Genomic DNA, 23,888 nt, shown 5'->3' with positions numbered 1-23,888 from the left:
CGCACTAGCCCTGAGGTGCGTGTCTCTAGTCTGGCGCCTCCAAAGCCAGCACCACGCACCAGGCCTCCAGTGCGTCAGCCCAGTCCAGTACGTCCTGTTCCCACTCCTCGCACTAGCCGTGGGGTGCGTGTCTCCAGGCTGGTACCTCCAGTACCAGCCCCACGCACCAGGCCTCCAGTGCGTCAGCCCAGTCCAGCTCGTCCTGCTCCTGCTCCTCGCACTAGCCCTGTGGTGCGTGTAAATAGTCTGGCGTCTCCTAAGCCAGCCCCATGCATCAGGCTTTCAGTGCGCAGTCCCCGTCCAGAGCTTCCGGCGACAGTTCCCCGTCCGGAGCTTCCGGCGACAGTTCCCCGTCCGGAGCTTCCGGCGACAGTTCCCCGTCCGGAGCTTCCGGCGACAGTTCCCCGTCCGAAGCTTCCGGCGACGTCCTACAGTCCGGAACCGAGAGAGATGTCCTACAGTCCGGAACCGAGAGAGACGGCCTACAGTCCGGAACCGAGAGATACGGCCTACAGTCCGGAACCGAGAGAGACGGCCTACAGTCCGGAACCGAGAGAGACGGCCTACAGTCCGGAACCGAGAAAGACGGCCTACAGTCCGGAACCGGCGCAGCCAGAGTCGCCCTCCAGTCCGGAGCTCCCAGAGTCGCCCGCCAGTCCGAGGTCTCCAGCGATGCGCATCAGCCCGAGGTCTCCAGCGACGCGCCTTAGTCCAGAGACTTCGGGAGGGGTAATATATAATAACCAGTTAGCGGGGGTGGATAGGTTAGGTTGGGGAGTAAGGCCAGAGCCTGAGCCACCTCCTTAGTAGGAGGTTGGGGAGGGGGTGGGTGTAGCACAAGAACCGTCGGTGACGGTGGCCACCCTCCCTTCCCTCCCTTTAGTTTGGGATTATTTTTGTTTTGGGTTTGTTTTTGTTTAAGGTGCGTCCGGGGTCTGCACCTTTGGGGGGGGTACTGTCACATCCTGACCAGTATAAGGGGTTATTTGTGGCCTCCCTGTGGCTCAGTTGGTAGAGCATGGTGTTTGCAATGGTGTTTGCAACGCCAGGGTTGTGGGTTCGATTCCCATGGGGGGCCAGTATGAGGAAAAAAATAAAAAAATGTATGAAATGAATTGAAATGTATGTATTCACTACTGTAAGTCACTCTGGATAAGAGCGTCTGCTAAATGACTAAAATGTAATTTGTTATTGTAGTTTGGTCAGGGGTGTGTTTGTTTTGTGTTGTCGGGGGTTTTGTTCTATTTTCTAGTTTTTCTATGTCTAGTTTATTGTTTTGACCTTCAATTGGAGGCAGCTGTTCCTCGTTGCCTCTAATTGACGGTCCTGTTATTTAGTAGGTGTTTTTCATGGGGTTTTTGTGGGTAGTTGTTCTTTGTGTAGCCTAGTAGCCTTACAGGACTGTTTCGTCGTTGTTTTTGTATACGTGTTTATTTGTGTTTTCCTTCTTCAATAAAAAAGATGAGTATACATATTCCCGCTGCGTATTGGTCCAATCCCTACGACACCCGTGACACATGTTTTCAATTTGTCAATATGGGGTATTGTGTGTAGATAGTTGGGGAAAAAAGTAGATTTAATACATTTGGAATTCAGGCTGTAACACAACGAAATGTGGAATAAGTCAAGGGGTATGTGTCTTTTTGTTGAACAAACATTTTGTGGAAGGTACTACACCATGCACAGACCCCCTCGCACACTCTGTTGTCGAGATACGTTGAGTTTCCTTGTAGCTCTATTTGGCGGCAAAACTGTGAAGCCAGCTGTATAGCCTATTTCTGTTTATGAGTCTTTTATTAAAGAATGTGAAACAATGTTGTTTCTGTTTGATCATCTTCATTAAGTCATGCATAGCTTTTCTTTATATGGCCTAAAATAAAATGTGTTCATATGGGAACAATATTATCTCTAGGTTATAGCATACCGAAGTATGATCAGTTAGGAAGAAAAAAAAGATTTAATGCGGAAAAAATTGATCTGGTAAAAGGCTGACATTTCATTTAAAAAAGATTCTCACATGACTATAGAAATGAAACCATTGTGATTTTAAAGACACAAAATAACAATAGTTTATGATTAAAGGATTAGGCTATACTGGGCTCTCACCGTCATTATTATTATTCACATCATTCCAATGCAATCAAGTCACAATTATCAGCTTTGGTATAGACATCAATGACGACACTTTCCGAGTGATGAGAGACACATTGGTAGGCCTACCAGCGGAAAATGAAAATGATTATGCAATTTCAACCAGAGAAATCCAATGTTTATATAAAATGTCTGCCTTATCCCCTACATTTTAACAGTCTTAAAAGTATATTTAACAAAGGACAACATCACAAAATCTATTTGGCCTATGTCATTTCATTTAGTCTCATTATGATACTGAAAATGTTGAGTATTTCAAAAGAACAGAATACCATATTTTGAGTTGACAGTATAGGCTATTATGCTAAATATCTATCTGAGGTACAACTTTAAGGCAAGGGCATCTTTTAAAATTGTTTTGATGCTCACCTCATGTCTTTATAATATGAATAAGGACCCTGTTTTGAAATCAGTATTTGTCCTTCATTTCCATCTGTTCCCATTGTCAATTAAAAAAAAATATGCATGAGAGATTCACAAGATTATAACATTGGAACATTGTATTGTTGTAAAATGCTTCCCTGCCCTGTCTGGAAACACACATTCAAATAACGTTCACTTCTCATCGCTCTCATTGTTCCCATTTTCAATAAAAAAAATTGCATGAGTGATTCACAAGACTATAACATTGGAATGTTGTAAAGTGCTGCCCTGACTGCCCTGACTGGCGAGGACACTCAGTTGAAGCCATTGAATAAAATGAATTACAAGGAATTAAAGCTTATTTTCTTTTGAACCTGTATAAAAAATTCTATAGGCTTACATTTTTACCCTTTCGACTATCCTTTTCGTAACATATGAGACATCAAAACATTCTAAAAATACTTTGTGCGCTATCACAATAGCTGTTCACTTTACTGTCCTTCTGAAGCTTATTTTCTGAATCAGCTGATGATAGTCAAAACAGGGTTAAATTCAATGTCAAATTTTTATTATATTATTACGTATCTAGGCCAAATTAATTACCTTTGAAACTATCCTCTTTGAAATGCCGGATCTGAATAAATGGGTTGAATGGGTTGCTTCGATAGTCCAGCAATCTAATTTCAAGTCGTTCATACACTAATAATCCTAATATTCTGATTAAAAATATCTGCTACCCTCAACATTCATTATTCTCAGAGGAGCAGAGCAAGCAATGGAACCCGAATATATCTTCTCTGTGCGTGGAAAAAATATCCTTGCGCATGAAGGCTACACATACAGACAGGAACTACAGACCACAAATAAGTCCTTCCCGAAGTGCACCGAATATGATGCTTTTGAATGCCAAGGTCACACTGACGGGGTTATCTTCAAGTTATCTGGAGAAAACAACCATAACCCGGACAATGCTCGGATTCGGATCCGAACGCTGATGAATGGCCAGAAGAAGAGAAGCCTGGAGACCCAGGAAGAAACTGACCAAGTTGTGGACCGTGGTACACATGGATTGCCTGCATATATTTGGGGAGGCATGTATGAATATGAAGAAGTTGATGCAGAGGCACCCCCTGTACTTAAATCCCTCTCTGAACTCATCATCCCTGACAGCTAAAAGGGCTACGAAGAAGAGATGTTCCTCCTGCATGACAGTGGACCCAGGCCAGACAGAGTTCTGATCTTCACCCTGGTTCAGAAGAACACCACAACTGGACACTTCTTTGTGACACTTATCCATTTCAACCCTTTCAATGACTCCAAAATCCATGGACATGGACATTTGTTCTTGAACATGGTTTTTATGCAGCTGTCTTGTCATTGGAAATAAATGTTTTAGGCCTACTTATTTTTGCCCTTTATTTTTTTTTTAATTGCGACAATTTTTTGTTGACAAATTAAGGTTTTATAGTGAATGGTTGGTGTAAACATGTTTAGGCCTACTTATTTTTGACCCATATTTCTTGGTATTTTGCAAAGCTTTTTCGTTAATAAATATATGTTTTATAGTGGTTGGTGTTAATGGATGGTGTAAAACTAGATAAAACGAAAAAATATAGGCTGTTTTCAGCCTTCAGCCCTGATTAACAAATTTAAATAGGCCTAGGCTACAAAATTCTGACCATATGAACAACCTTCATTTTAGGCCATAACTGAATATTAAATATTCTGCCCATATGAACAAATGTATTTAACATATTTATAGCTAAACATGATTTAATGAAACTCCGTAAACATCCACATTTAATAACAAATGAACACAATAATATGAACACAATAATAGTTAACATACACAACATTGTTTCACATTCTTTAACAACAGACTCAAACACAATCACACAATAGGCTACAGCTGGCTTCACAGCTTCTCCAGCGCTTCACAGCTTCCCTGTATTGTAGCCTCATGCAGACAAAAGAGTAGCGGAGTTTGTTCTGCTGCAGTGTTCGCAGTAAAATATTGTAGGTGTGCTTCGAGGGGTATGAATACTTTCTGAAGGCAATGTAGCTGTTCCTTGTCTCTGTGAATAGCGATGGAAATGGCATGTTCTGTGGATCTGTTGGATCGTAGGCAAATTGGAGTGGGACAAGTGTCCCTGGCATGCTGGCCTTGATGTGGGCCAAATCAACAGTGAAATGCTTACTTAAGTGTAGGCTTTGGCGGTCTACCATATATACTGTTTACCAGGGTATTTGGAAATAGTCAGGGGATGGTTTTTCAATACCGTCAATAGTGTCAAGACATGAAAGTATTAATATGTAGGCTATGTGCGCTGTTTTTAATTTATGTAGTTCTGTCCTTGAGCTGTTCTTGTCTATTAATGTTCTGTATTATGTCATGTTTCATGTTTTGTATTAGCTGCTGAGTAGCTGCCGCTTTCGCAACAGCTAATGGCGATCCTAATAAAATACCAAAATATTTCTTTGAAGTTTTTAAAAGAAATGTGAATACGTATTTGTAGCAACTTTTTAAGTAAATGCCTGCAGTCAACTTGTGCATCACTTCACCTGTTCATAATGAAGCTTACTGGTAGTCCCTAGTCACGTGGTATTTGTTTACAAGCACACAATGACGAGCAACTAGAGCCTTGTGAGTCACTCACTGTTGTGCAGCCAGGTGATCTAGGTGATCTAGTTACAGTATGGAATTCACAACTAAATGTTTGCCAGCTAGATATCTTATAAATATTAAGTTAACTGTCTAAAATGTGGTAAATTCTCTGCAGTTGTGCATTTGGTTAATAATTTAGTAGCTTGTTGGCTATCTAGCTAAGTCGCTAACCCTAGCTTCTTCCAAAATCAGGTTTAGCTTGGTAACAGCACAGAATCCCGTCCTGGATCAAGAGTACCAGTACCAAGTCGATGTGCGGGGTACATTGTAATTGAGGTAGCAACATACATACAGTGGCAAGAAAAAGTATGTTAACCCTTTGGAAATACCTGGATTTCTGCATAAATTGGTCATACAATTTGATCTGATCTTCATCGAGGTCACAACAATAGACAAACACAGTTTGCTGAAACTAATAACACAAACAACTATACGTGTTCATGTCTTAAATTGACGGACAGACAGCCTTACATTCTCCTGCAAATATCTTGATAAACTTGGGAATTCATTTTCCCGTCGATGATAGCAAGCTGTCCAAGTCCTGAGGCAGCAAAGCAACACCAAACCATGATGCTTTCTCCACCATACCACCATTCCTCCTCCATCCACCAAAACCAGTTGGAATGAGGTTTTGATGTTGGTGTGCTGTGCCTTTTTTTCTACACACATAGTGTTGTGTGTTCCTTCCAAACAACTCAACTGTAGTTTCATCTGTCCACAGAATATTTTGCCAGTAGCACTGTGGAACATCCAGGTGCACTTTTACAAACTTCAGACATGACATGCAGCAATGGTTTTTTTTGGACAGCAGTGGCTTCTTCCGTGGTGTCCTCCCATGAACACCATTCTTGTTTCGTGTTTTACTTATCGTAGAGTCGTCAACAGAGATCTGAGCATGTTCCAGAGATTTCTGTAGGTCTTTAGCTGACACTATAGGATTCTTAACCTCATTGATCATTCTGCGCTGTGCTCTTGCAGTCATCTTTGCAGGATGACCACTCCTAGGGAGAGTAGCAACATGCTAAACTTTATTCATTTATAGACAATTTGTCTTACCTTGGACTGATGAACATCAAGGCTTTTAGAGATACTTTTGTAACCCTTTCCAGCTTTATGCAAGTCAACAATTCTTAATTGCTTGTTACTTTTATCTCTTATTCTTATCAATATGTATTTTTAAACTGCATTGTTGGTTAGGGGCTCGTAAGTAATCATTTCACTGTAAGGTCAACACCTGTTGTATTCGGCGCATGTGAGAGGCGCATGTGACTAATACAATTTGATTTGATTTGATCAAGCGTCACAAATAGAATCAAGTTCTATTTTAGCGCCTGGCTATGCAGACACTTGTTGACGCATGCGAGTAGTGTGGATGCAATGATTGAATAACAGGTATGTGTACATTTATTTTGCAATGCTCACGCACGCGGCACGAGTGGTGTGGTCAGCATGTAAACTGCTTGGAGTAACCCTGGATTGTTAACTGTCATGGTCAAAGCATGTTGATACAACAGTAGCTAAGTCTGTCTATAATAAAGCACTGCTCTCCCTTTTTAACTGGTGACTGGTGCTTCCTGTTTGAGTTTTTGCTATTAAGCAGGAATCAGGACGATGGACTTATGGTTGGATTTGCCAAAGGGAGAGGTCCTTTTATACGTTTCTGCGTATGAAGTAAAGGTGATCTAGAGTTGTGTTGCCTGTAGTTGCACAGGTGACATGCTGGTAAAAATTAGTTTAAAACGGATTTCAGTTTTCCTGCATAAAATTCACTTGCTACAAGAAATACCGCCTCTGAATTTGCATTTTCTTGTTTGCTTATGGCCCTGTACAGCTCGTTGAGTGCGGTGTTAGTGGCAGAATTGGTTTGTGGTGGTAAGCAGACAGCTACGAAAAATATGGTAAATAGTATGGTCTGCAGCTTATCAAGAGGTACAGTGGGGGGAAAATAATTTGATCCCCTGCTGATTTTGTACGTTTGCGCACTGACAAAGAAAGGATCAGTCTATAATTTTAATGGTAGGTTTATTTGAACAGTGAGAGACAGAATAACAATAAAAATATCCAGAAAAACGCATGTCAGAAATGTTATAAATTGATTTGCATTTTAATGAGGGAAATAAGTATTTGACCCCTCTCAATCAGAAAGATTTCTGGCTCCCAGGTGTCTTTTATACAGGTAACGAGCTGAGATTAGGAGCACACTCTTAAAGGGAGTGCTCCTCACCGCAGCTTGTTATCTGTAAAAAAGACACCTGTCCACAGAAGCAATCAATCAGATTCCAAACTCTCCACCATGGCCAAGACCAAAGAGCTCTCCAAGGATGTCAGGGACAAGATTGTAGACCTACACAAGGCTGGAATGGGCTACAAGACCATCGCCAAGCAGCTTGGTGAGAAGGTGACAACATTTGCTGTGATTATTCGCAAATGGAAGAAACACAAAAGAACTGTCAATATCCCTCGGTCTGGGGCTCCATGCAAGATCTCACCTCGTGCAGTTGCAATGATCATGAGAACGGTGAGGAATCAGCCCAGAACTACACGGGAGGATCTTGTCAATGATCTCAAGGCAGCTGGGACCACAGTCACCAAGAAAACAATTGGTAACACACTACGCCGTGAAGGACTGAAATCCTGCAGGGCCTGCAAGGTCCCTCTGCTCAAGAATACATATACATGCCCGTCTGAAGTTTGCCAATGAACATCTGAATGACTCAGAGGACAATTGGGTGAATGTGTTGTGGTCAGATGAGACCAAAATGGAGCTCTTTGACATCAACTCAACTCGCCGTGTTTGGAGGAGGAGGAATGCTGCCTATGACCCCAAGAACACCATCTCCACCGTCAAACATGGAGGTGGAAACATTATGCTTTGGGGGTGTTTTTCTGCTAAGGGGACAGGACAACTTCACCGCATCAAAGGGACGATGGACGGGGCCATGTACCGTCAAATCTTGGGTGAGAACCTCCTTCCCTCAGCCAGGGCATTGAACATGGGTCGTGGATGGGTATTCCAGCATGACAAGGACCCAAAACACACGGCCAAGCAACAAAGGAGTGGCTCAAGAAGAAGCACATTAAGGTCCTGGAGTGGCCTAGCCAGTCTCCAGACCTTAATCCCATATATAATCTGTGGAGGGATCTGAAGGTTCGAGTTGCCAAACGTCAGCCTCAAAACCTTAATGACTTGGAGAAGATCTGCAAAGAGGAGAGAGACAAAATCCCTCCTGAGATGTGTGCAAACCTGGTGGCCAACTACAAGAAACGTCTGACCTCTGTGATTGCCAACAAGGGTTTTGCCACCAAGTACTAAGTCATGTTTTGCAGAGGGGTCAAATACTTATTTCCCTCATTAAAATGCAAATAATTTTATAACATTTTTGACATGCGTTTTTCTGGATTTTTTTGTTGTTATTCTGTCTCTCACTTTTCAAATACACCTACCATTAAAACCTGTTAGGGACAGACGTTCCGCTAGAAGAACGCCTCACCAATATCCAATGGTATAGAGTGGCGCGAATTATAAATACCTCAAAAATGCAAAAACTTCAATTTTTCAAACATATCACTATTTTAAAGACAAGACTCTCCTTTATCTAACAACATTGTCCGATTTCAAAGAGGCTTTACAACGAAAGCAAAACATTAGATTATGTCAGGAGAGTACCCAGCCAGAAATAATCACACACCCATTTTTCAAGCTAGCATATATGTCACAAAAACCAAAACCACAGCTAAATGCAGCACTAACCTTTGATGATCTACATCAGATGACACTCCTAGGACATTATGTTATACAATACATGCATGTTTTGTTCAATCAAGTTCATATTTATATCAAAAAACAGCTTTTTACATTAGCATGTTTTGTTCAGAACTAGCATACCCACCGAAAACTTCTGGTGAATTTACTAAATTACTCACGATAAACGTTCACAAAAAACATAACAATTATTTTAAGAATTATAACCAGATTAAATCGGGTACGTTTTTTATCTGGCCGTGAAAATACTGCCCCCTATCCCAAACAGGTTAAAATTATAGACTGATCATTTCTTTGTCAGTGGGCAAACGTACAAAATCAGCAGGTGATCAAATACTTTTTCCCCCACTGTATTCTAAGGTGAACAAGATCTTGATACTTCCTTAACATTAGAGATTGCGCCTCAACTGTTGTTAACAAAGAGACACACCCTCCCCCTCTCACCTTAACCGAGTCTAACGTCTGATCTTGACGATGCATAAAATTATTTGGCAGTTGTATATCCATGCCCTCGTTCAGCCACACCTGCCTCCTCTGTCCAGAACCTCACTATTCTCTGTGTTGGTGGTACAGGACGGCAGGCAGTGTTCAGGGGCAGGCAGAGTGGTCAGGCAGGCGGGCTCAGGGTCAGGGTCAGGACAGGCAAGGGTCAAAACCAGGAGGGTGAGAAAAAAGAGAGATTGGGAACAGCAGGAGCTGAGACACAAAAATGCTGGTTGACTTGACAAACAAGATGAACAGGCAACAGAGAACACCGGTATAAATACACAGGGGAAGATGGGTGACACCTGGAGGAGGGTGGAGACAATCACAAAGGCAGGTGAAACAGATCAGGGGGTGACACTTCTTAATGCATTTGAACCAATCAGTTGTGTTGTGACAAGGTAGAGGTGGTTAACAGAAGATTACCCTATTTGGTAAAAGACCAAGTCCATATTATGGCAAGAACAGCTCAAATAAGCAAAGAGAAACGACAGTCCATCATTACTTTAAGACATGAAGGTCAGTCAATACGAAACATTTCAAGAACTGTAAGTTTCTTCAAGTCCAGTCGCAAAAACCATCAAGCGCTGTGATGAAACTGGCTATCATGCGGACCGCCACAGGAAAGGAAGACCCAGAGTTACCTCTGCTGCAAAATATATGTTCATTAGAGTTAACTGCACCTCAGATTGAAGCCCAAATAAATGCATAACAGAGTTAAAGTAACAGACACATCTCAACATCAACTGTTCAGAGGAGACTACGTGAATCAGGCCTTCATGATCAAATTGCTGCAAAGAACCCACTACTAAAGGACACCAATAAGAAGAAGAGACTTGCTTGGGCCAAGAAACACGATCAATGGACATTTAACTGGTGGAAATCTGTCCTTTGGTCTGATGAGTCCTAATTTGAGATTTTTGGTTCCACCCTCCGTGTTTTTGTGAGACATAGAGTAAGTTAACAGATCTTCGCATGTGTGGTTCTTACCGTGAAGCTTGGAGGAGGAGGTGTGATGGTGTGGGGATGCTTTGCTGGTGACACTGTCTGTGATTTATTTGGAATTCAAGGCACACTTAAACAGCATGGCTACCACAGCATTCTGCAGCGATACGCCATCCCTTCTGGTTTGAGCTTAGTGGGACTATCATTTGTTTTTCAACGGGACAATGACCCAACACACCTCCAGGCTGTGTAAGGGCTATTTTACCCAGAAGGATAGTGATGGTGCTGCATCAGATGACCTGGCCTCCACAATCACCCGACCTCAACCCAATTGAAATGGTTAGCTATGAGTTGAACCGCAGAGTGCTCAGCATATGTGGGAACTCCTTCAAGACTGTTGGAAAGGTGCCTCAGATGAAGCTGGTTAAGAGAATGCAAAGAGTGTGCAAAGCTGTCATCAAGGCAAAGCTTTGCTACTTTGAAGAATTTAAAATGCTGGTTACTAGATGATTCCATATGTGTTATTTCATAGTTTTGATGTCTTCACTATTATTCTACAATGTAGAAAATAGTAAAAATAAAGAAAAACCCTTGAATGTGTTGCTGTGTCCAAACTTTTGACTGGTCAAAAATCACAAAATGCATTTTCCAGTGATTGGACATTAGCCATCAGGATACTAGGAAGAGGAGGCCATGTAGCCCGTCTTTTCAGCCTATCTTGGAGTTCCCCTTTCCTTCCTCGACGGTGTAATTATTGCACAAGCATTCTGAACAAAGTCATAATTAACGCAAAAATAGCAATAAAAAAGCAGTCGAGCAGGAACCAGCAAGACGCACGCCCAAGACGCATTCCTGTGTGTGTGTGTGTGTGTGTGTGTGTGTGTGTGTGTGTGTGTGTGTGTGTGTGTGTGTGTGTGTGTGTGTGTGTGTGTGTGTGTGTGTGTGTATATGTGTGTGTGTGTGTGTGTGTGTGTGTGTGTGTGTGTGTGTGTGTGTGTGTGAGAGAGAGATTTCAGAATCTGACTGTCTCTCTGTTGATTGTTTGTTGTTGGCAGGATTTATGAGCGAGTGATAGACCCACCTCAGATGGATCTGACCCTGGGCAGTGGAGTGTGGCTGGGTCAGCATAGCCACAAGCATGGCCTCTTCAAGGTAAAACAAACCTACTTTCACCACCATATACACGATCACTGTAACCATATAACCTCAACCACGCAAAGGTAACAGTCTTCACTATCTTGTCATTCTATGGACGAAAGTACCATGCTTTCTCTCCGAAAGTAAGATTTTTCTAGCCTTACCCTGAATTAAGAGTAAATAGCGCATTTACATTTAGCATTTTAGAATCTGAGAGTAAATAGAGCCGAATACATTGATAGAAATCCCTTTGTCCATGAGAGATTTACATGGTTATTAAAACTTCACGCCAGGGTAAGCCTACACGAAACATAGCCCTTATTTTAAGTGTTTCTAAAATCCCATATGGGGAAAAATGAATGGTGGAAAAATGATTGGAACCATTTCCCTCTTTGACCGCTAGGTTTTATGGGTATTATAATACCTCCACTGTGGGGCTCTATTTATCACCATCAATAACAACACTATGCTATGGTAAGACTATATAATGCAACCTCAACATAGCCTTATTATTGAGAGAGGGGTAGGGAGAAAGAGGAAAGGGATGTGGGGACAGAGAGAAAAATAGGGAGGGGTAGAGAGATCAACTGACCAATATTCCTCCATCTTACACCCGCCCGCTGAGCAGTCGATGGCCTCTCTTCTATCTTTATTTCGTCTCATGTATTGATCAGCAATACAGCGTAGAGCCTGAATAGATGATCCCATGCCTCCCAGGCCACCCACAGTCTGTCAGTGCCTGTGTCCATTTTGGACACAGCCAGTGTCATCTTCTATTCTCCACAGCATCTGTAGTACCCATTCCTTGTAGTATGCTCTCTCTACCCATATGATGATTACTGGGCCCAATCAAAGCATAAAGAACTCCCCTTCTCTTTCTCGGAGGACAAAAAACTCAGTTTTTAAAGAATTCTCTCTGTAATCTTGCTTTCAGGCAGTCTGCCTGAAACCAAGGTTGAAGCAGTAGCTGTCTAGCTCCAGTCTAAGGTTCAGCAGCGTTTAAGTTAGAGTTGATGGGAAAAAAGAGCAGAGACAGATGGCCTAGAAACCTAGAAACGTTCAAGGTGTGACTGTGGATGAGAGAGGAGGGGATTTGTTTTGCTGTGTTCAGAGTTTGATTTGGTGCAGGAAATGTGCTGGAAATTCAATCATACCTATATTTTTATTACAAACACTTATTCACAGCTCATGCTATAGCTTTTTTTAAAGCATTAATTAAGGCCATATTATGCATTCCTAATCCATTACACACAGCTGTTTCTAAAATCAAATAAATTGGCTTTACAGTAAAAAAGTAAATAACAGGCCTCCCGAGTGGCACAGCAGTGTAAGGCACTGCATCGCAGTACAAGCTGCGTTACTACAGATGCTGGTTCGATACCTGACTGTGTTGCAGCCAGGAGACCCATGAGGCGACGCACAATTGGCTCAGCGTTGTACAGTTTAGGGGAATGTTTGGCCGGCCGGGATGTCCTTGTCCCATCGCGCTCTAGCGACCGACTACTGTGGTGGTCTGGGCGCATGCATGATGACACGGTCGCCAGGTGTACAGTGTTTCCTAACCACACATTGGTGCGGCGGGCTTCTGGATTAAGCGTGCATTGTGTCAAGAAGCAGTGCAGCTTGGTGGGGTTGTGTTTTGGAGGATGCATGGCTCTCGACCTTCACCTCTCCCATGTCCGTACGAGAGTTGCAGCGATGGGACAAGACTTAACTACCAATTGTAGTTCTTAACCGGTTGGCTATACCCGTTCCGCCAGCGGAACATCTAGCCAAAATCCAATGGAACAGCAGGGCGCGAAATACAAAACATCAAAAATCGAATAATGTCAATTTCTCAAACATACGACTATTTTACACCATTTTAAAGATACACTTCTCCTTAATGTAACCACATTGTCCGATTTCAAAAAGGCTTTACAGCGAAAGCAAAACATTAGATTATTTTAGGAGAGTACATAGACAAAAATAACCACACAGCCATTTTCCAAGCAAGTATATGTGTCACAAAAACCCAAAACACAGCTAAATTAAGCACTAACCTTTGACGATCTTCATCAGATGACACTCCTAGGACATCATGTTACACAATACATGTATGTTTTGTTCGACAAAGTTCATATTTATATCCAAAAACAGCATTTTACATTGGCGCATGATGTTCAGAAAATGTATTCCCACCAAAACGGCCGGTGAATGACCACATCAATTTACAAAAATACTCATCATAAACGTTGACAAAATATATAACAATTATTTAAAGAATTATAGATAGACTACTCCTGGATGCAACCGCTGTGTCAGATTTTAAAATAGCTTTACGGAGAAAGCACATTTTTCAATATTCTGAGTACATAGCTCAGCCATCACAGCAAGCTATACAGACACCCGCCAAGTTCGGGCCCACCTAAACTCAGAATTAGTATTAGAAATATTCTCTTACCTTTGCTGATCTTCGTCAGAATGCACTCCCAGCACTGTTACTTCCACAAGAAATGTTATTTTTGTTCGAATTAATCCATATTTATGTCCAAATACCTCCGTTTTGTTCGTGCGTTCAGATCATGTTCCATTACCATTCATAGAAACATGTCAAACGTTGTTTGCAATCAATCTTTAGGGTACTTTTTACGTAAAATTGCGATAATATTCCAACCGGACAATAGCGTATTCATTCCAGGAGAAAAAGAAGGAACGGCGCGCTCGCGGGATCGCGTATACCCTAACCCTTTGTCCATAGGCAGTCCACTGATTGACTGAGCTACTATTATCTGCCCAGTAACAGGAGAAGGCTGAAATAACTTTCTGAAGGCTGTTGACAGCCAATGGAAAGCCTTAGGATGTGCAACGTGACCCACAGACACTGTAGTTTCGATAAGGATTCAAAAGAAGAACTACAATTCTCAGATTTTCCACTTCCTGGTTGGATTTTTTAAAGGTTTTTGCCTGCCATATGAGTTCTGTTATATTCACAGACATCATTCAAACAGTTTTAGAAACTTCAGAGTGTTTTCTATCCAAATCTACTAATAATATGCATATTCTAGTTTCTGGTTCAGAGTAGTAACCAGTTAAAATTGGGTACGTTTTTCATCCGGCCGTGAAAATACTGCCCCCTATAGCGAAGATTAACACAACGTCCATTTCTTTATTTCTTGAGGCCCCCATTATTAGTCAAATAATTATAATTTTGTGCTCAAACCACAACTTAGACAGTCCCAATGGGCTAAAGATCAACCCATCTGGCATTTGCTCGAACTGCCCTATGGCCATGGTTTAGATACAGTAGCTTATCTTATAGAGAACTACTACATGCTACTCCAAGGGAACATTATTGTAACACTCTCTACACTGTAAATGCTGACAAGTGTCCTAACCTAACTATATTTTGTACACTGTACAAAATATAGACATCGTTGTTCGTTGACGAGTAGAAGAATGGTCACACTTAAGTTCACTTTTCTAGATATTTGACTTAGGACAGCTAATCAGCCGTACCAGTGATTTTCTGGGAGGTGAGCTTCACACCTCCATCTCGTGTTGGTATTCAGGACCACTTCCAAACCACTTTACACATGCAGCTGCAGCCTGGCGATGTTCTGGTCTGGGAGGTGAGTTTATTTTCTTCACCTCGTGTTGAGGTTCAAAGTTCCAGCCATTTCAAACGTGTAGCTCCCATTTCATGCTTTTCTGGTCTAAATGTTAATTTCTTTACCAATCCTTTTATGCACTCTGGTCAGAAGGGATGATTCCGTCAGGCTGACACGCTCTCTGACCTCACTCTGGGCGTGGTAACTTACTGTGCAAAGTTAATAGGAGGCAAATCCTGTTATTGCTCCTAACGTTTAAGGGCCGCTGCCCCTTCAGGCAGTACATACCGTCTAAACCCACAAATATGGAATCAAGATCTGGGCTGCCTGTGATGTTGCTTCATCATGTGCTTGGAACTTGCAAGTGTATACGGGGAAGCCAGATGGAGGAGCCCCTGAGAAGAACCAAGGGATGTGGGTTGTCCTGGACGTGACACAGCGAGTCCGTGACCACAACATCACATGCAATAACTTTTTTACTTCGCACAAGCTGGGACAGGAGCACCTCAAGAGGAAGCTGACCATGGTAGGAACAGTACAAAAACACAAGCCAGAGCTCCCATCTTAGCTGTTTAACTTCCTTGGGATAGGGGGCGGTATTTTGACGTCGGGATGAAAAGCGTGCCCAAAGTAAACTGCCTGATACTCAGGCCCAGAAGCTAGGATATGCATATAATTGGTACATTTGGATAGAAAACACTCGACAGTTTCTAAAACTGTTAAAATTATGTCTGTGAGTATAAAATAACTTATTTGGCAGGCGAAACCCCTTGGACAAACCATCCAGGATTTTATTTTGGAGTTCACTGTGTTTTCGATTGGTTTTCTATGGTAAACTAGATTTATGAGCTACCTGGTTGCAGTTCCTATGGCTTCCACTAGGTGTCAACAGTCTTTAGAAATTGGTTGATGTTTTTACTTTGAGAAATGAAGAAGTATGGCTATTCAGAATGAGAGTCAAGCCAAGTGGACTGTTTTGTTTGGGGCGCGCGACCTGTAGCTCGCTCCACTTTGATTTTATCCGCTTTGAACACAGTATATTCCGTCTTAAATTTTATCGATTATTTACATTTTAGGATACCTAAGGATGGATTAGGAAAGTTGTTTAAAATGTTTGGACAAAGTTTACAGGTTATTAGATCATTTGTAGTCATGTTGGGCGAGTTGGAACCAGTGTTTTTCTGAATCAAACGCGCCAAATAAATGGCCATTTTGGAGATATAAAAAAGGAGTTTATCGAACAAAAGGACCATTTGTGATGTTTCTGGGACATATTGGAGTGCCAACAGAAGAAGATCTTCAAAGGTAAGGCATGAATTATATCGTTATTTCTGACTTTTGTGTCGCCACCTGCCTGGTTGAAAATGATTGTTATGCATTTGTATGGTGGGGTGCTGTCCTCAGATAATCCCGTGGTTTGCTTTCGCCGTAAAGCCTTTTTGAAATCTGACACCGCAGCTGGATTAACAAGTTAAGCTTTATTTTGACATATTGCATGTGTATTTTCAAGAATGTTAAATATTTACAATTCTGTAGTTTGAATTTGGCGCCCTGCACTTTCACTGGATGTTGGTCAGGTGGGACGCTACCGTTCCACCTAGCCTAGGATCGGCCCTTTAATTACAATTTTGCCTAAAATGACATACCCAAATCTACCTGCCAGTAGCTCAGGACCTGAAGCAAGGATATGCATATTCTTGAAACCATTTGAAAGGAAACACTTTGAAATTTGTGGAAATGTGAAATTAATGTAGGAGAATATAACACATTAGTTCTGGTAAAAGATAATACAAAGAATCTTTGAAATGCAAGAGAAAGGTCACAATGTATTTTTCCAGGTTAGGCGCAATTTCGAATTTGGCCACCAGATGGCAGCAGTGTATGTGCTACGTTTTAGACTGATTCAATGAACCATTGCATTTCTATTCAAAATGTTGTACCAAGTCTGCCCAAATGTGCCTAATTGGTTTATTGATATATTTACAAGTTCATAACTGTGCACTCTCCTCAAACAATAGCATGGTATTCTTTCACTGTAACAGCTACTGTAAATTTGACAGTGCAGTTAGATTAACAAGATTTTAAGCTTACTGCCCATATCAGACATATCTTTGTCCTGGGAAATGTTCTTGTTACTTACAACCTCATGCTAATCACATTAGTCTACGTCAATTATTCAATTTTTTATTTCTTCTTCTGTGACCTCAATGTGCAATGTCTGTAGAGATACATCAGATCAAGCTTGGACTGTGCTATGTAGTAGGGAGTTGTAGTTTCCAACAGGCCAATATTCTACATAGTTTAGCGCCAAAAATTTGGTAATTAACTACAATGACCATAACCCATTGCACAACCGCTTAAAGTTGTCCGGTCTGTGTGGAACAGACATGGAGACTGACCGCCTGTGTACACTACATTTACATTTACATTTTAGTCATTTAGCAGACGCTCTTATCCAGAGCGACTTACAGTAGTGAATGCATACATTTCATTTTTTTTTTTTTTTTTTTCATTTCATACATTTTTTTTTTTTCTTCGTACTTGGCCCCCCGTGGGAATCGAACCCACAACCCTGGTGTTGCAAACACCATGCTCTACCAACTGAGCTACGGGGAAGGCAGAGAAGGGAGAACGCGCAATTGCTAGCGATAGAAACCAGTTGCTTCAAGAGCCTGAAAATACATGATCTAAATGATTTATAGTTGATATTCAACAGTCATAAAAGTATGCCTAATTTACTTTGAAGAACTACTAAAATAGTGATTTTGTCAGACAGCATAGGCAGCAGCTCTATAGACATGAGATGCTGACTTGGAATTAAATAATAAAGTAATGAAATAAAACAAATATTTTGTTGAAGTAATCTGAATAAATAACGATTAATGAGTGATAAACAGTAATGGACAGTCACTATCATCATCGCATTTTTATTAATTGTTTTATTCTGTGTTACAGCATTTAAATGTGAAAATGTGATACTTTTTAATAATCGAACCGAAACTCTCTCTCTCTCTCACTCACTCACTCACTCACTCACTCACTCACTCACTCACTCACTCACTCACTCACACATATCTTCCCCACAGGGTACCATTCAGGACGTGAAATTCATTTTTGCTCCAAACGGCTACATCACACAATGTCCCAACCTCAATCGCAGTAAGTAGAGTAACTGTTGTTACCCTTAGCTCTCGGCCCGTATTTATAAAAGTAAGAGTGCTACTCTAGGATCAGTTTAGCCTTTTAGATAGTGATGAATACAATTGCATTGACAGGGGAGACCTGATCTTAGATCAGCACTCTTACTCTGATGTACTTTATGATTACAGGCTAGGTATGATTAGCTTGTTGTTGGGGATATATAACGGGTTATTCCAACATGTTCTTTGGTTATAACTGTTCCTGTAGTCTTCTTCATTTTGTATGAAAAGTGAAGAGGTACTGAGAGACAGTGGAGATGGCATCCTGAAATGTCTCATTAGCTCACTGAATAAGCCAGTGGAACTTCATTTCTGTTTTCGCTCTCCCTCTTTCTCTCACTCATTCCCTCTTTCTGTCTCTCTTTCTTTCTCTCTCGCACACACACACACACACACACACACACACACACACACACACACACACACACACACACACACACACACACACACACACACACACACACACCTTTTCCCTTATCTTTGTCATTATAACCTTCCTCCCTCTTTCTCTCTCTCTTTCTCTCCATCCCTCCTGTTTATTGTCAAACAAATGAAGATGCAGGGCTTGTGTTGTGCATTTGTGGCGATGCTACTGTCTCTGTTGCTGATCAATAAGGCATGTAATCATAGTCTGTCACTACACTCATCGATACTCTTGTGAACCAGCACTCGCGTCGCAGCCGAGAAGCCGATACAGCACTATTAGATACAGGACAAAAGCTGCTTAATATTAATATAGAAGTATACTTTTCTTTCTTCAAACATGCATACAACATTGTGTAAAGTGTAATTATCCACAATCCTCTAAAAACAGAGCCACGTGGCAAGATAGGAAGTGCAAGGAGATTAAAACCAGACTTCCAATTAGTTCAATCACTCAATTTTCTCTAGCTTTGGTTATTGTCATAAAATATAGTTATATTTTGAGCAACAATGTTTTGGTAAAATGTGTATAAATGTACCCCTTCTCTTTTTTTCTTCTTTTGCCTCCTCTCTACCTCCTTCCTTTTCTCTTGACCTTTACTCTTTTATCCCCTCTCCTACTCCTGTCTTTCTTTGTCCCTCCTTTTCTCCTGTTGAGCCTGTCCGACATGCAGTGATTTCCTGAGCCTGGTGCAAGGCATCATGGACCTTCAGGAGCTGCTGGCCAAGATGACCCTGAAGGTGAGAGTGACCACCCATAAAAAAATAGCATTTTGACCACAAACAAGCGACCTTATAAGTGATGTGGTGTGATGCTTTATGTCCAAACATTGTACCTGAGAGACCTTAGTCAGAGGACATGAACATGCACACACAAAGCCTCGTATCAAAGCCCTCTCTTCCTCCTCCAGAGGTCATACAATAGACACAGACACAGACACACACACACACACACACACACACACACACACACACACACACACACACACACACACACACACACAGGGTAAGTATGATCGGAGGTCACAGTGGTGTCATTAAATGGCAGCCGTCTCGGCCCTGCGGGACACTAACAGGTGCTGAACATTATGTTCCTCTCAGCACGACCCACAACAGTGTGTGTGTGTGTGTGTGTGTGTGTGTGTGTGTGTGTGTGTGTGTGTGTGTGTGTGTGTGTGTGTGTGTGTGTGTGTGTGTGTGTGTGTGTGTGTGTGTGTGTGTGAGAGTGTGTGAGAGTGTGTATGTGTGTGGGTGTGTGTGTGTGTGTGTGTGTGTGTGTGTGTGTGTGTGTGAAGCAAGGACAGCCCACCAGCCAGCCCTGGGCTTGGTGTCATCCCACTGTAAATAACCGTCTCCTTCATTTTAATTGACCCGAAGCTCTCATTTTGTCAATATCCCAATTGGCACCCTGTTCCCTATTTTGACTAGGGCCTATATGGTTCTGGTCAAAGGTAGTGCAATATATGGGGAATAGGGTGGCATTTGGGGCTACAGCCTGTCTGACTTCCCTGCTTATACAGCAACGCAGCCGGTAGAAATGGCACTTTCCTCCCCGTGTGTCTGTAGACGAGGGAGGGAGAGATAGAGAGGTGGAAGGGAAGAGGGTGATGAAGGTGGCAGATGAATAATTGCTAACCTCTTGGTTCCCGGCTGGCTGTATAATATAAAGTGTCACGGAGAGTGAGCTGAGAATAGAAGTTCCATGCATGAATTAGCAGTGTGTGTGTGTGTGTGTGTGTGTGTGTGTGTGTGTGTGTGTGTGTGTGTGTGTGTGTGTGTGTGTGTGTGTGTGTGTGTGTGTGTGTGTGTGTGTGTGTGTGTGTGTGTTTGTGAGAGATAGATGTCACGTCCTGACCATAGAAAGCTGTTAGAAACTATGGTAGAGTAGGTCAGAGCGTGACAGGTTTTTTTTTTCTAGTTTAGATTTTCTATGTTGTTATGTTCTAGTTTTGTATTTCTATGTTGGGCTTTGTTTGGGATGATCTCCAATTAGAGGCAGCTGGTCATCGTTGTCTCTAATTGGAGATCATACTTAAGTAGGTGTTTTTCCCACCTGGGTTTGTGGGAGATTGTTTTTGAGTAAGTGTGTTTTGTAACGCTGTTTTGTAACGCTTCATCACGGTTTGTTGTTTTGTGCATTTAGTTTATTTGTATGTGTTGCATAGTTTCACAGTTTAATAAAGAAAATGTGGAACGATACACGCTGTGCTTTGGTACGTGACAATAGAAGAGGTTGCAGAGGAGCTTAGTCAGAGCCTATATGCATATTTTGTGCTGTTGATGACATGAAATGGATGACACACACACTTTATGACAATCTTGTAGCATGTCATATCTTGCATAGAGTATACTGCAAGTGTAGTCTATTTTCTTACGTCTTCAATATATTTTCCCAGAGTACGTACGCATGCATATATGCTACTCACGCAGGCATGCACGCATGCACGCACGCACGCACGCACACAGATGATTGGTATGTCCCATCGTGCACCTATGATGCTGGTGCTATGGTGCTGGGGAAGCCAGCCTGTAGTGGTCTTGTATTTTAAAAATGTAATGTTAGGTAGTTCCTCACCCTGGAGTCCCCTCAGTCTATGGAGGAACGATCTAACATCAAGTTGTAAAATACTGAACTTGGCCTTTAAGCGTCACCATATTATTTTGAAATTGTGTTTCAAATATTGTGCTTTTGGACAGCTCCTGTCTCCAATGCTCACGGCTCAAATTCCTGTTCCGTCAGAACATGGAGCACCTTTCAATCGACGGGTTGATCAGAGCTCATGCCTTAATGACCTCATCCTCAGTGGATTAGTGTGGCCTGGAGCCTGGGGCATGAGATGTGTAAGGTCCCACTAAGGAGGATGGGCCCATCGTCTTACCCTATAGATGTTACGAGGTAGTAAAAGGGACGCAAACCATTCTCACCACTGAGTGTGTTGTTGACGAAACAGAGGAGAGACACGGAGGCTCGGCTGGCTTAACTAGCCTAGCTAGTCTGGAGCCTCAAATGGAGGACTCTAACAAACATTTTCAACACTGCAGGAGCTGTAATTATTTTTGCTTTATTCCGGGACAATGTCGACCGTCCGGATTTTCAATGTAGCAACTGTTTGCTTGCAGAGGACTACAGGAGCGAAGTGGCTACTCTTAGCAAACAAGTGGTGAACCTACATAAGCTACTGGGGAATCCACACCCGCCTACTTTTTCTTTCTCTTCTACCCAGTAGCCGGATGCAACTCTGGCCTGGTGGAAGTGTCGCCACCCTGTCGGCTCTCCACAGTCGTCTGGACGGTACTCTGCAGGGATCCCTCCCTGAAGGGGTCTCCCCATTCCGTGAGGAATGGAACTAGTAGGATGCTCCTGGATGACTTGGTGGATGTTCCTGTTCTCAATCCAACTAACCAGCCATGGAGATATGTCACTCACTGTGGAAGTCAAAAACAGTGTCCTCTGGCAACGGGGGCCTCCTTGGAGTTGTTAACCTATCTGGGGCATGTGGGATGCTAGCGTCCCACCCGTGGGACACACTATTCAACCGCCAGTGAAATAGAATGGCGGCAAATTCAAAACAACAAAAATCTCATAATTTAAATTTCTCAAATATACAACTATTATATCCCATTTTAAAGATACAGTTCTCGTTAATCCAACCATATTGTCCGATTTCAAAAAGGCTTTACCGCGAAAGCATAACATTAGATTATGTTAGGACAGCGCCTAAACAAGAAAAACCACACAGCCATTTTCCAAGCAAGGAGAGGCGTCACAAAAACCAGAAATACAGCTAGAATTAATCACTAACCTTTGACGATCTTCATCAGATGACACTCCCAGGACTCAATGTTACACAATACATGTATGTTTTGTTCGATAAAGTTAATATTTATATCCAGAAAACCCATTTTACATTGGCGCGTGATGTTCAGAAAATGTATTACCTCCAAAACATCCGGTGAATGAGCACATCAATTTACAAAAATACTCATCATAAACATTGATAAAATTTACAACAGTTATTGAAAGAATTATAGATACACTTCTCCTTAATGCAACCGCTGTGTCAGATTTCAAAATAGCTTTACGGCGAAAGCACATTGTTCAATATTCTAAGTACAGAGCTCAACCATCAAAGCAAGCTATACAGTTACCCGCCAAGTTCTGGAGTCAACAAAACTCAGAAAAAGTATTATAAATCTTCACTTACCTTTGCTGATCTTCGTCGGAATGCACTCCCAGGACTCCCACTTCCACAAGAAATGTTCGTTTTGTTCGATTAACTCCATATTTATGTCCAAATACCTCCGTTTTGTTCGCGCGTTCAGATCACTATTCCAAAGGCATAATGCGCGTGTGAAAAACCCGAGACGAAAAGTCAAATAGTTCCATTACCATTCGTAGAAACATGTCAAGCGATGTTTACAATCAATCCTTAGGGTCTTTTTAAGATAAATCTTAGATAATATTCCAACCGGACAATAGCGTATTCATTACAGAGGAAAAAGAAGGAACGTCGCCACGGTTGCCTGCGCAGTAAACAACTCATTGGTCCCAGGCTTGAGACAGCTCTTATTTTCTCCCCAGTAACAGTAGAAGCATGAAACAAGGTTCTAAAGACTGTTGACATCTAGTGGAAGCCTTAGGAAGTGCAAAATGACCCCACAGACAATGTAGTTTGGATAGGGAATCACTTGAAAAACTACAAACCACTTCCTGGTTGGATTGTTTCTCAGGTTTTTGCCTGCCATATGAGTTCTGTTATACTCACAGACATCATTAAAACAGTTTTAGAAACTTCAGAGTGTTTTCTATCCAAATCTACTAATAATATGCATATCCTACCTTCTGGGCCCGAGAAGCAGGCAGTTTAATTTGGGCACGTTCTTCATCTGAATTTCCGAATACTGCCCCGTCACCAAGAAGTTAAGACCAGACACAGACCAGAAACAGCTTCGCGGGCCTGGATCCAGAGGTTCCGGCACCTTCTTCCCTGGAGGCTTAAGATTCGAGATCAGATCCGGAGGTACCTGTGCCTTAGTCCTCTGTTCTGTCTCCCTCTCCGGTGGCTTCTACTTCGTGTTCAGATCCTCAGAGCTCCCACCCTCATCTGACCGTGAGGCTGTCTGAGGCTCCTGCCCATTCATCATCCACGATGGATACTACAGATGGC

General features: G+C 42.1%; 1 protein-coding gene across 1 annotated transcript in view; it reads left to right on the top strand.

Annotated features, from left to right (window-relative positions):
- Positions 1 to 23,888, top strand: part of LOC115167609 (protein kinase C-binding protein NELL1-like) — a 500,899-nt gene that overhangs the window by 117,559 nt on the left and 359,452 nt on the right. The window contains exons 5-7 of the mRNA XM_029722201.1: positions 11,426 to 11,522; positions 18,184 to 18,256; positions 19,379 to 19,461. Of these exons, the coding sequence (XP_029578061.1) occupies positions 11,426 to 11,522; positions 18,184 to 18,256; positions 19,379 to 19,461 (253 nt within the window). The remainder of the gene's footprint in view (positions 1 to 11,425; positions 11,523 to 18,183; positions 18,257 to 19,378; positions 19,462 to 23,888) is intronic.

This window comes from Salmo trutta, chromosome 29, assembly GCF_901001165.1.
Source record: "Salmo trutta chromosome 29, fSalTru1.1, whole genome shotgun sequence".
Lineage (NCBI taxonomy): Eukaryota > Metazoa > Chordata > Actinopteri > Salmoniformes > Salmonidae > Salmo > Salmo trutta.
Note: the sequence above shows the minus strand (reverse complement) of the source record. Positions and strands in the feature narration are given on the sequence as shown.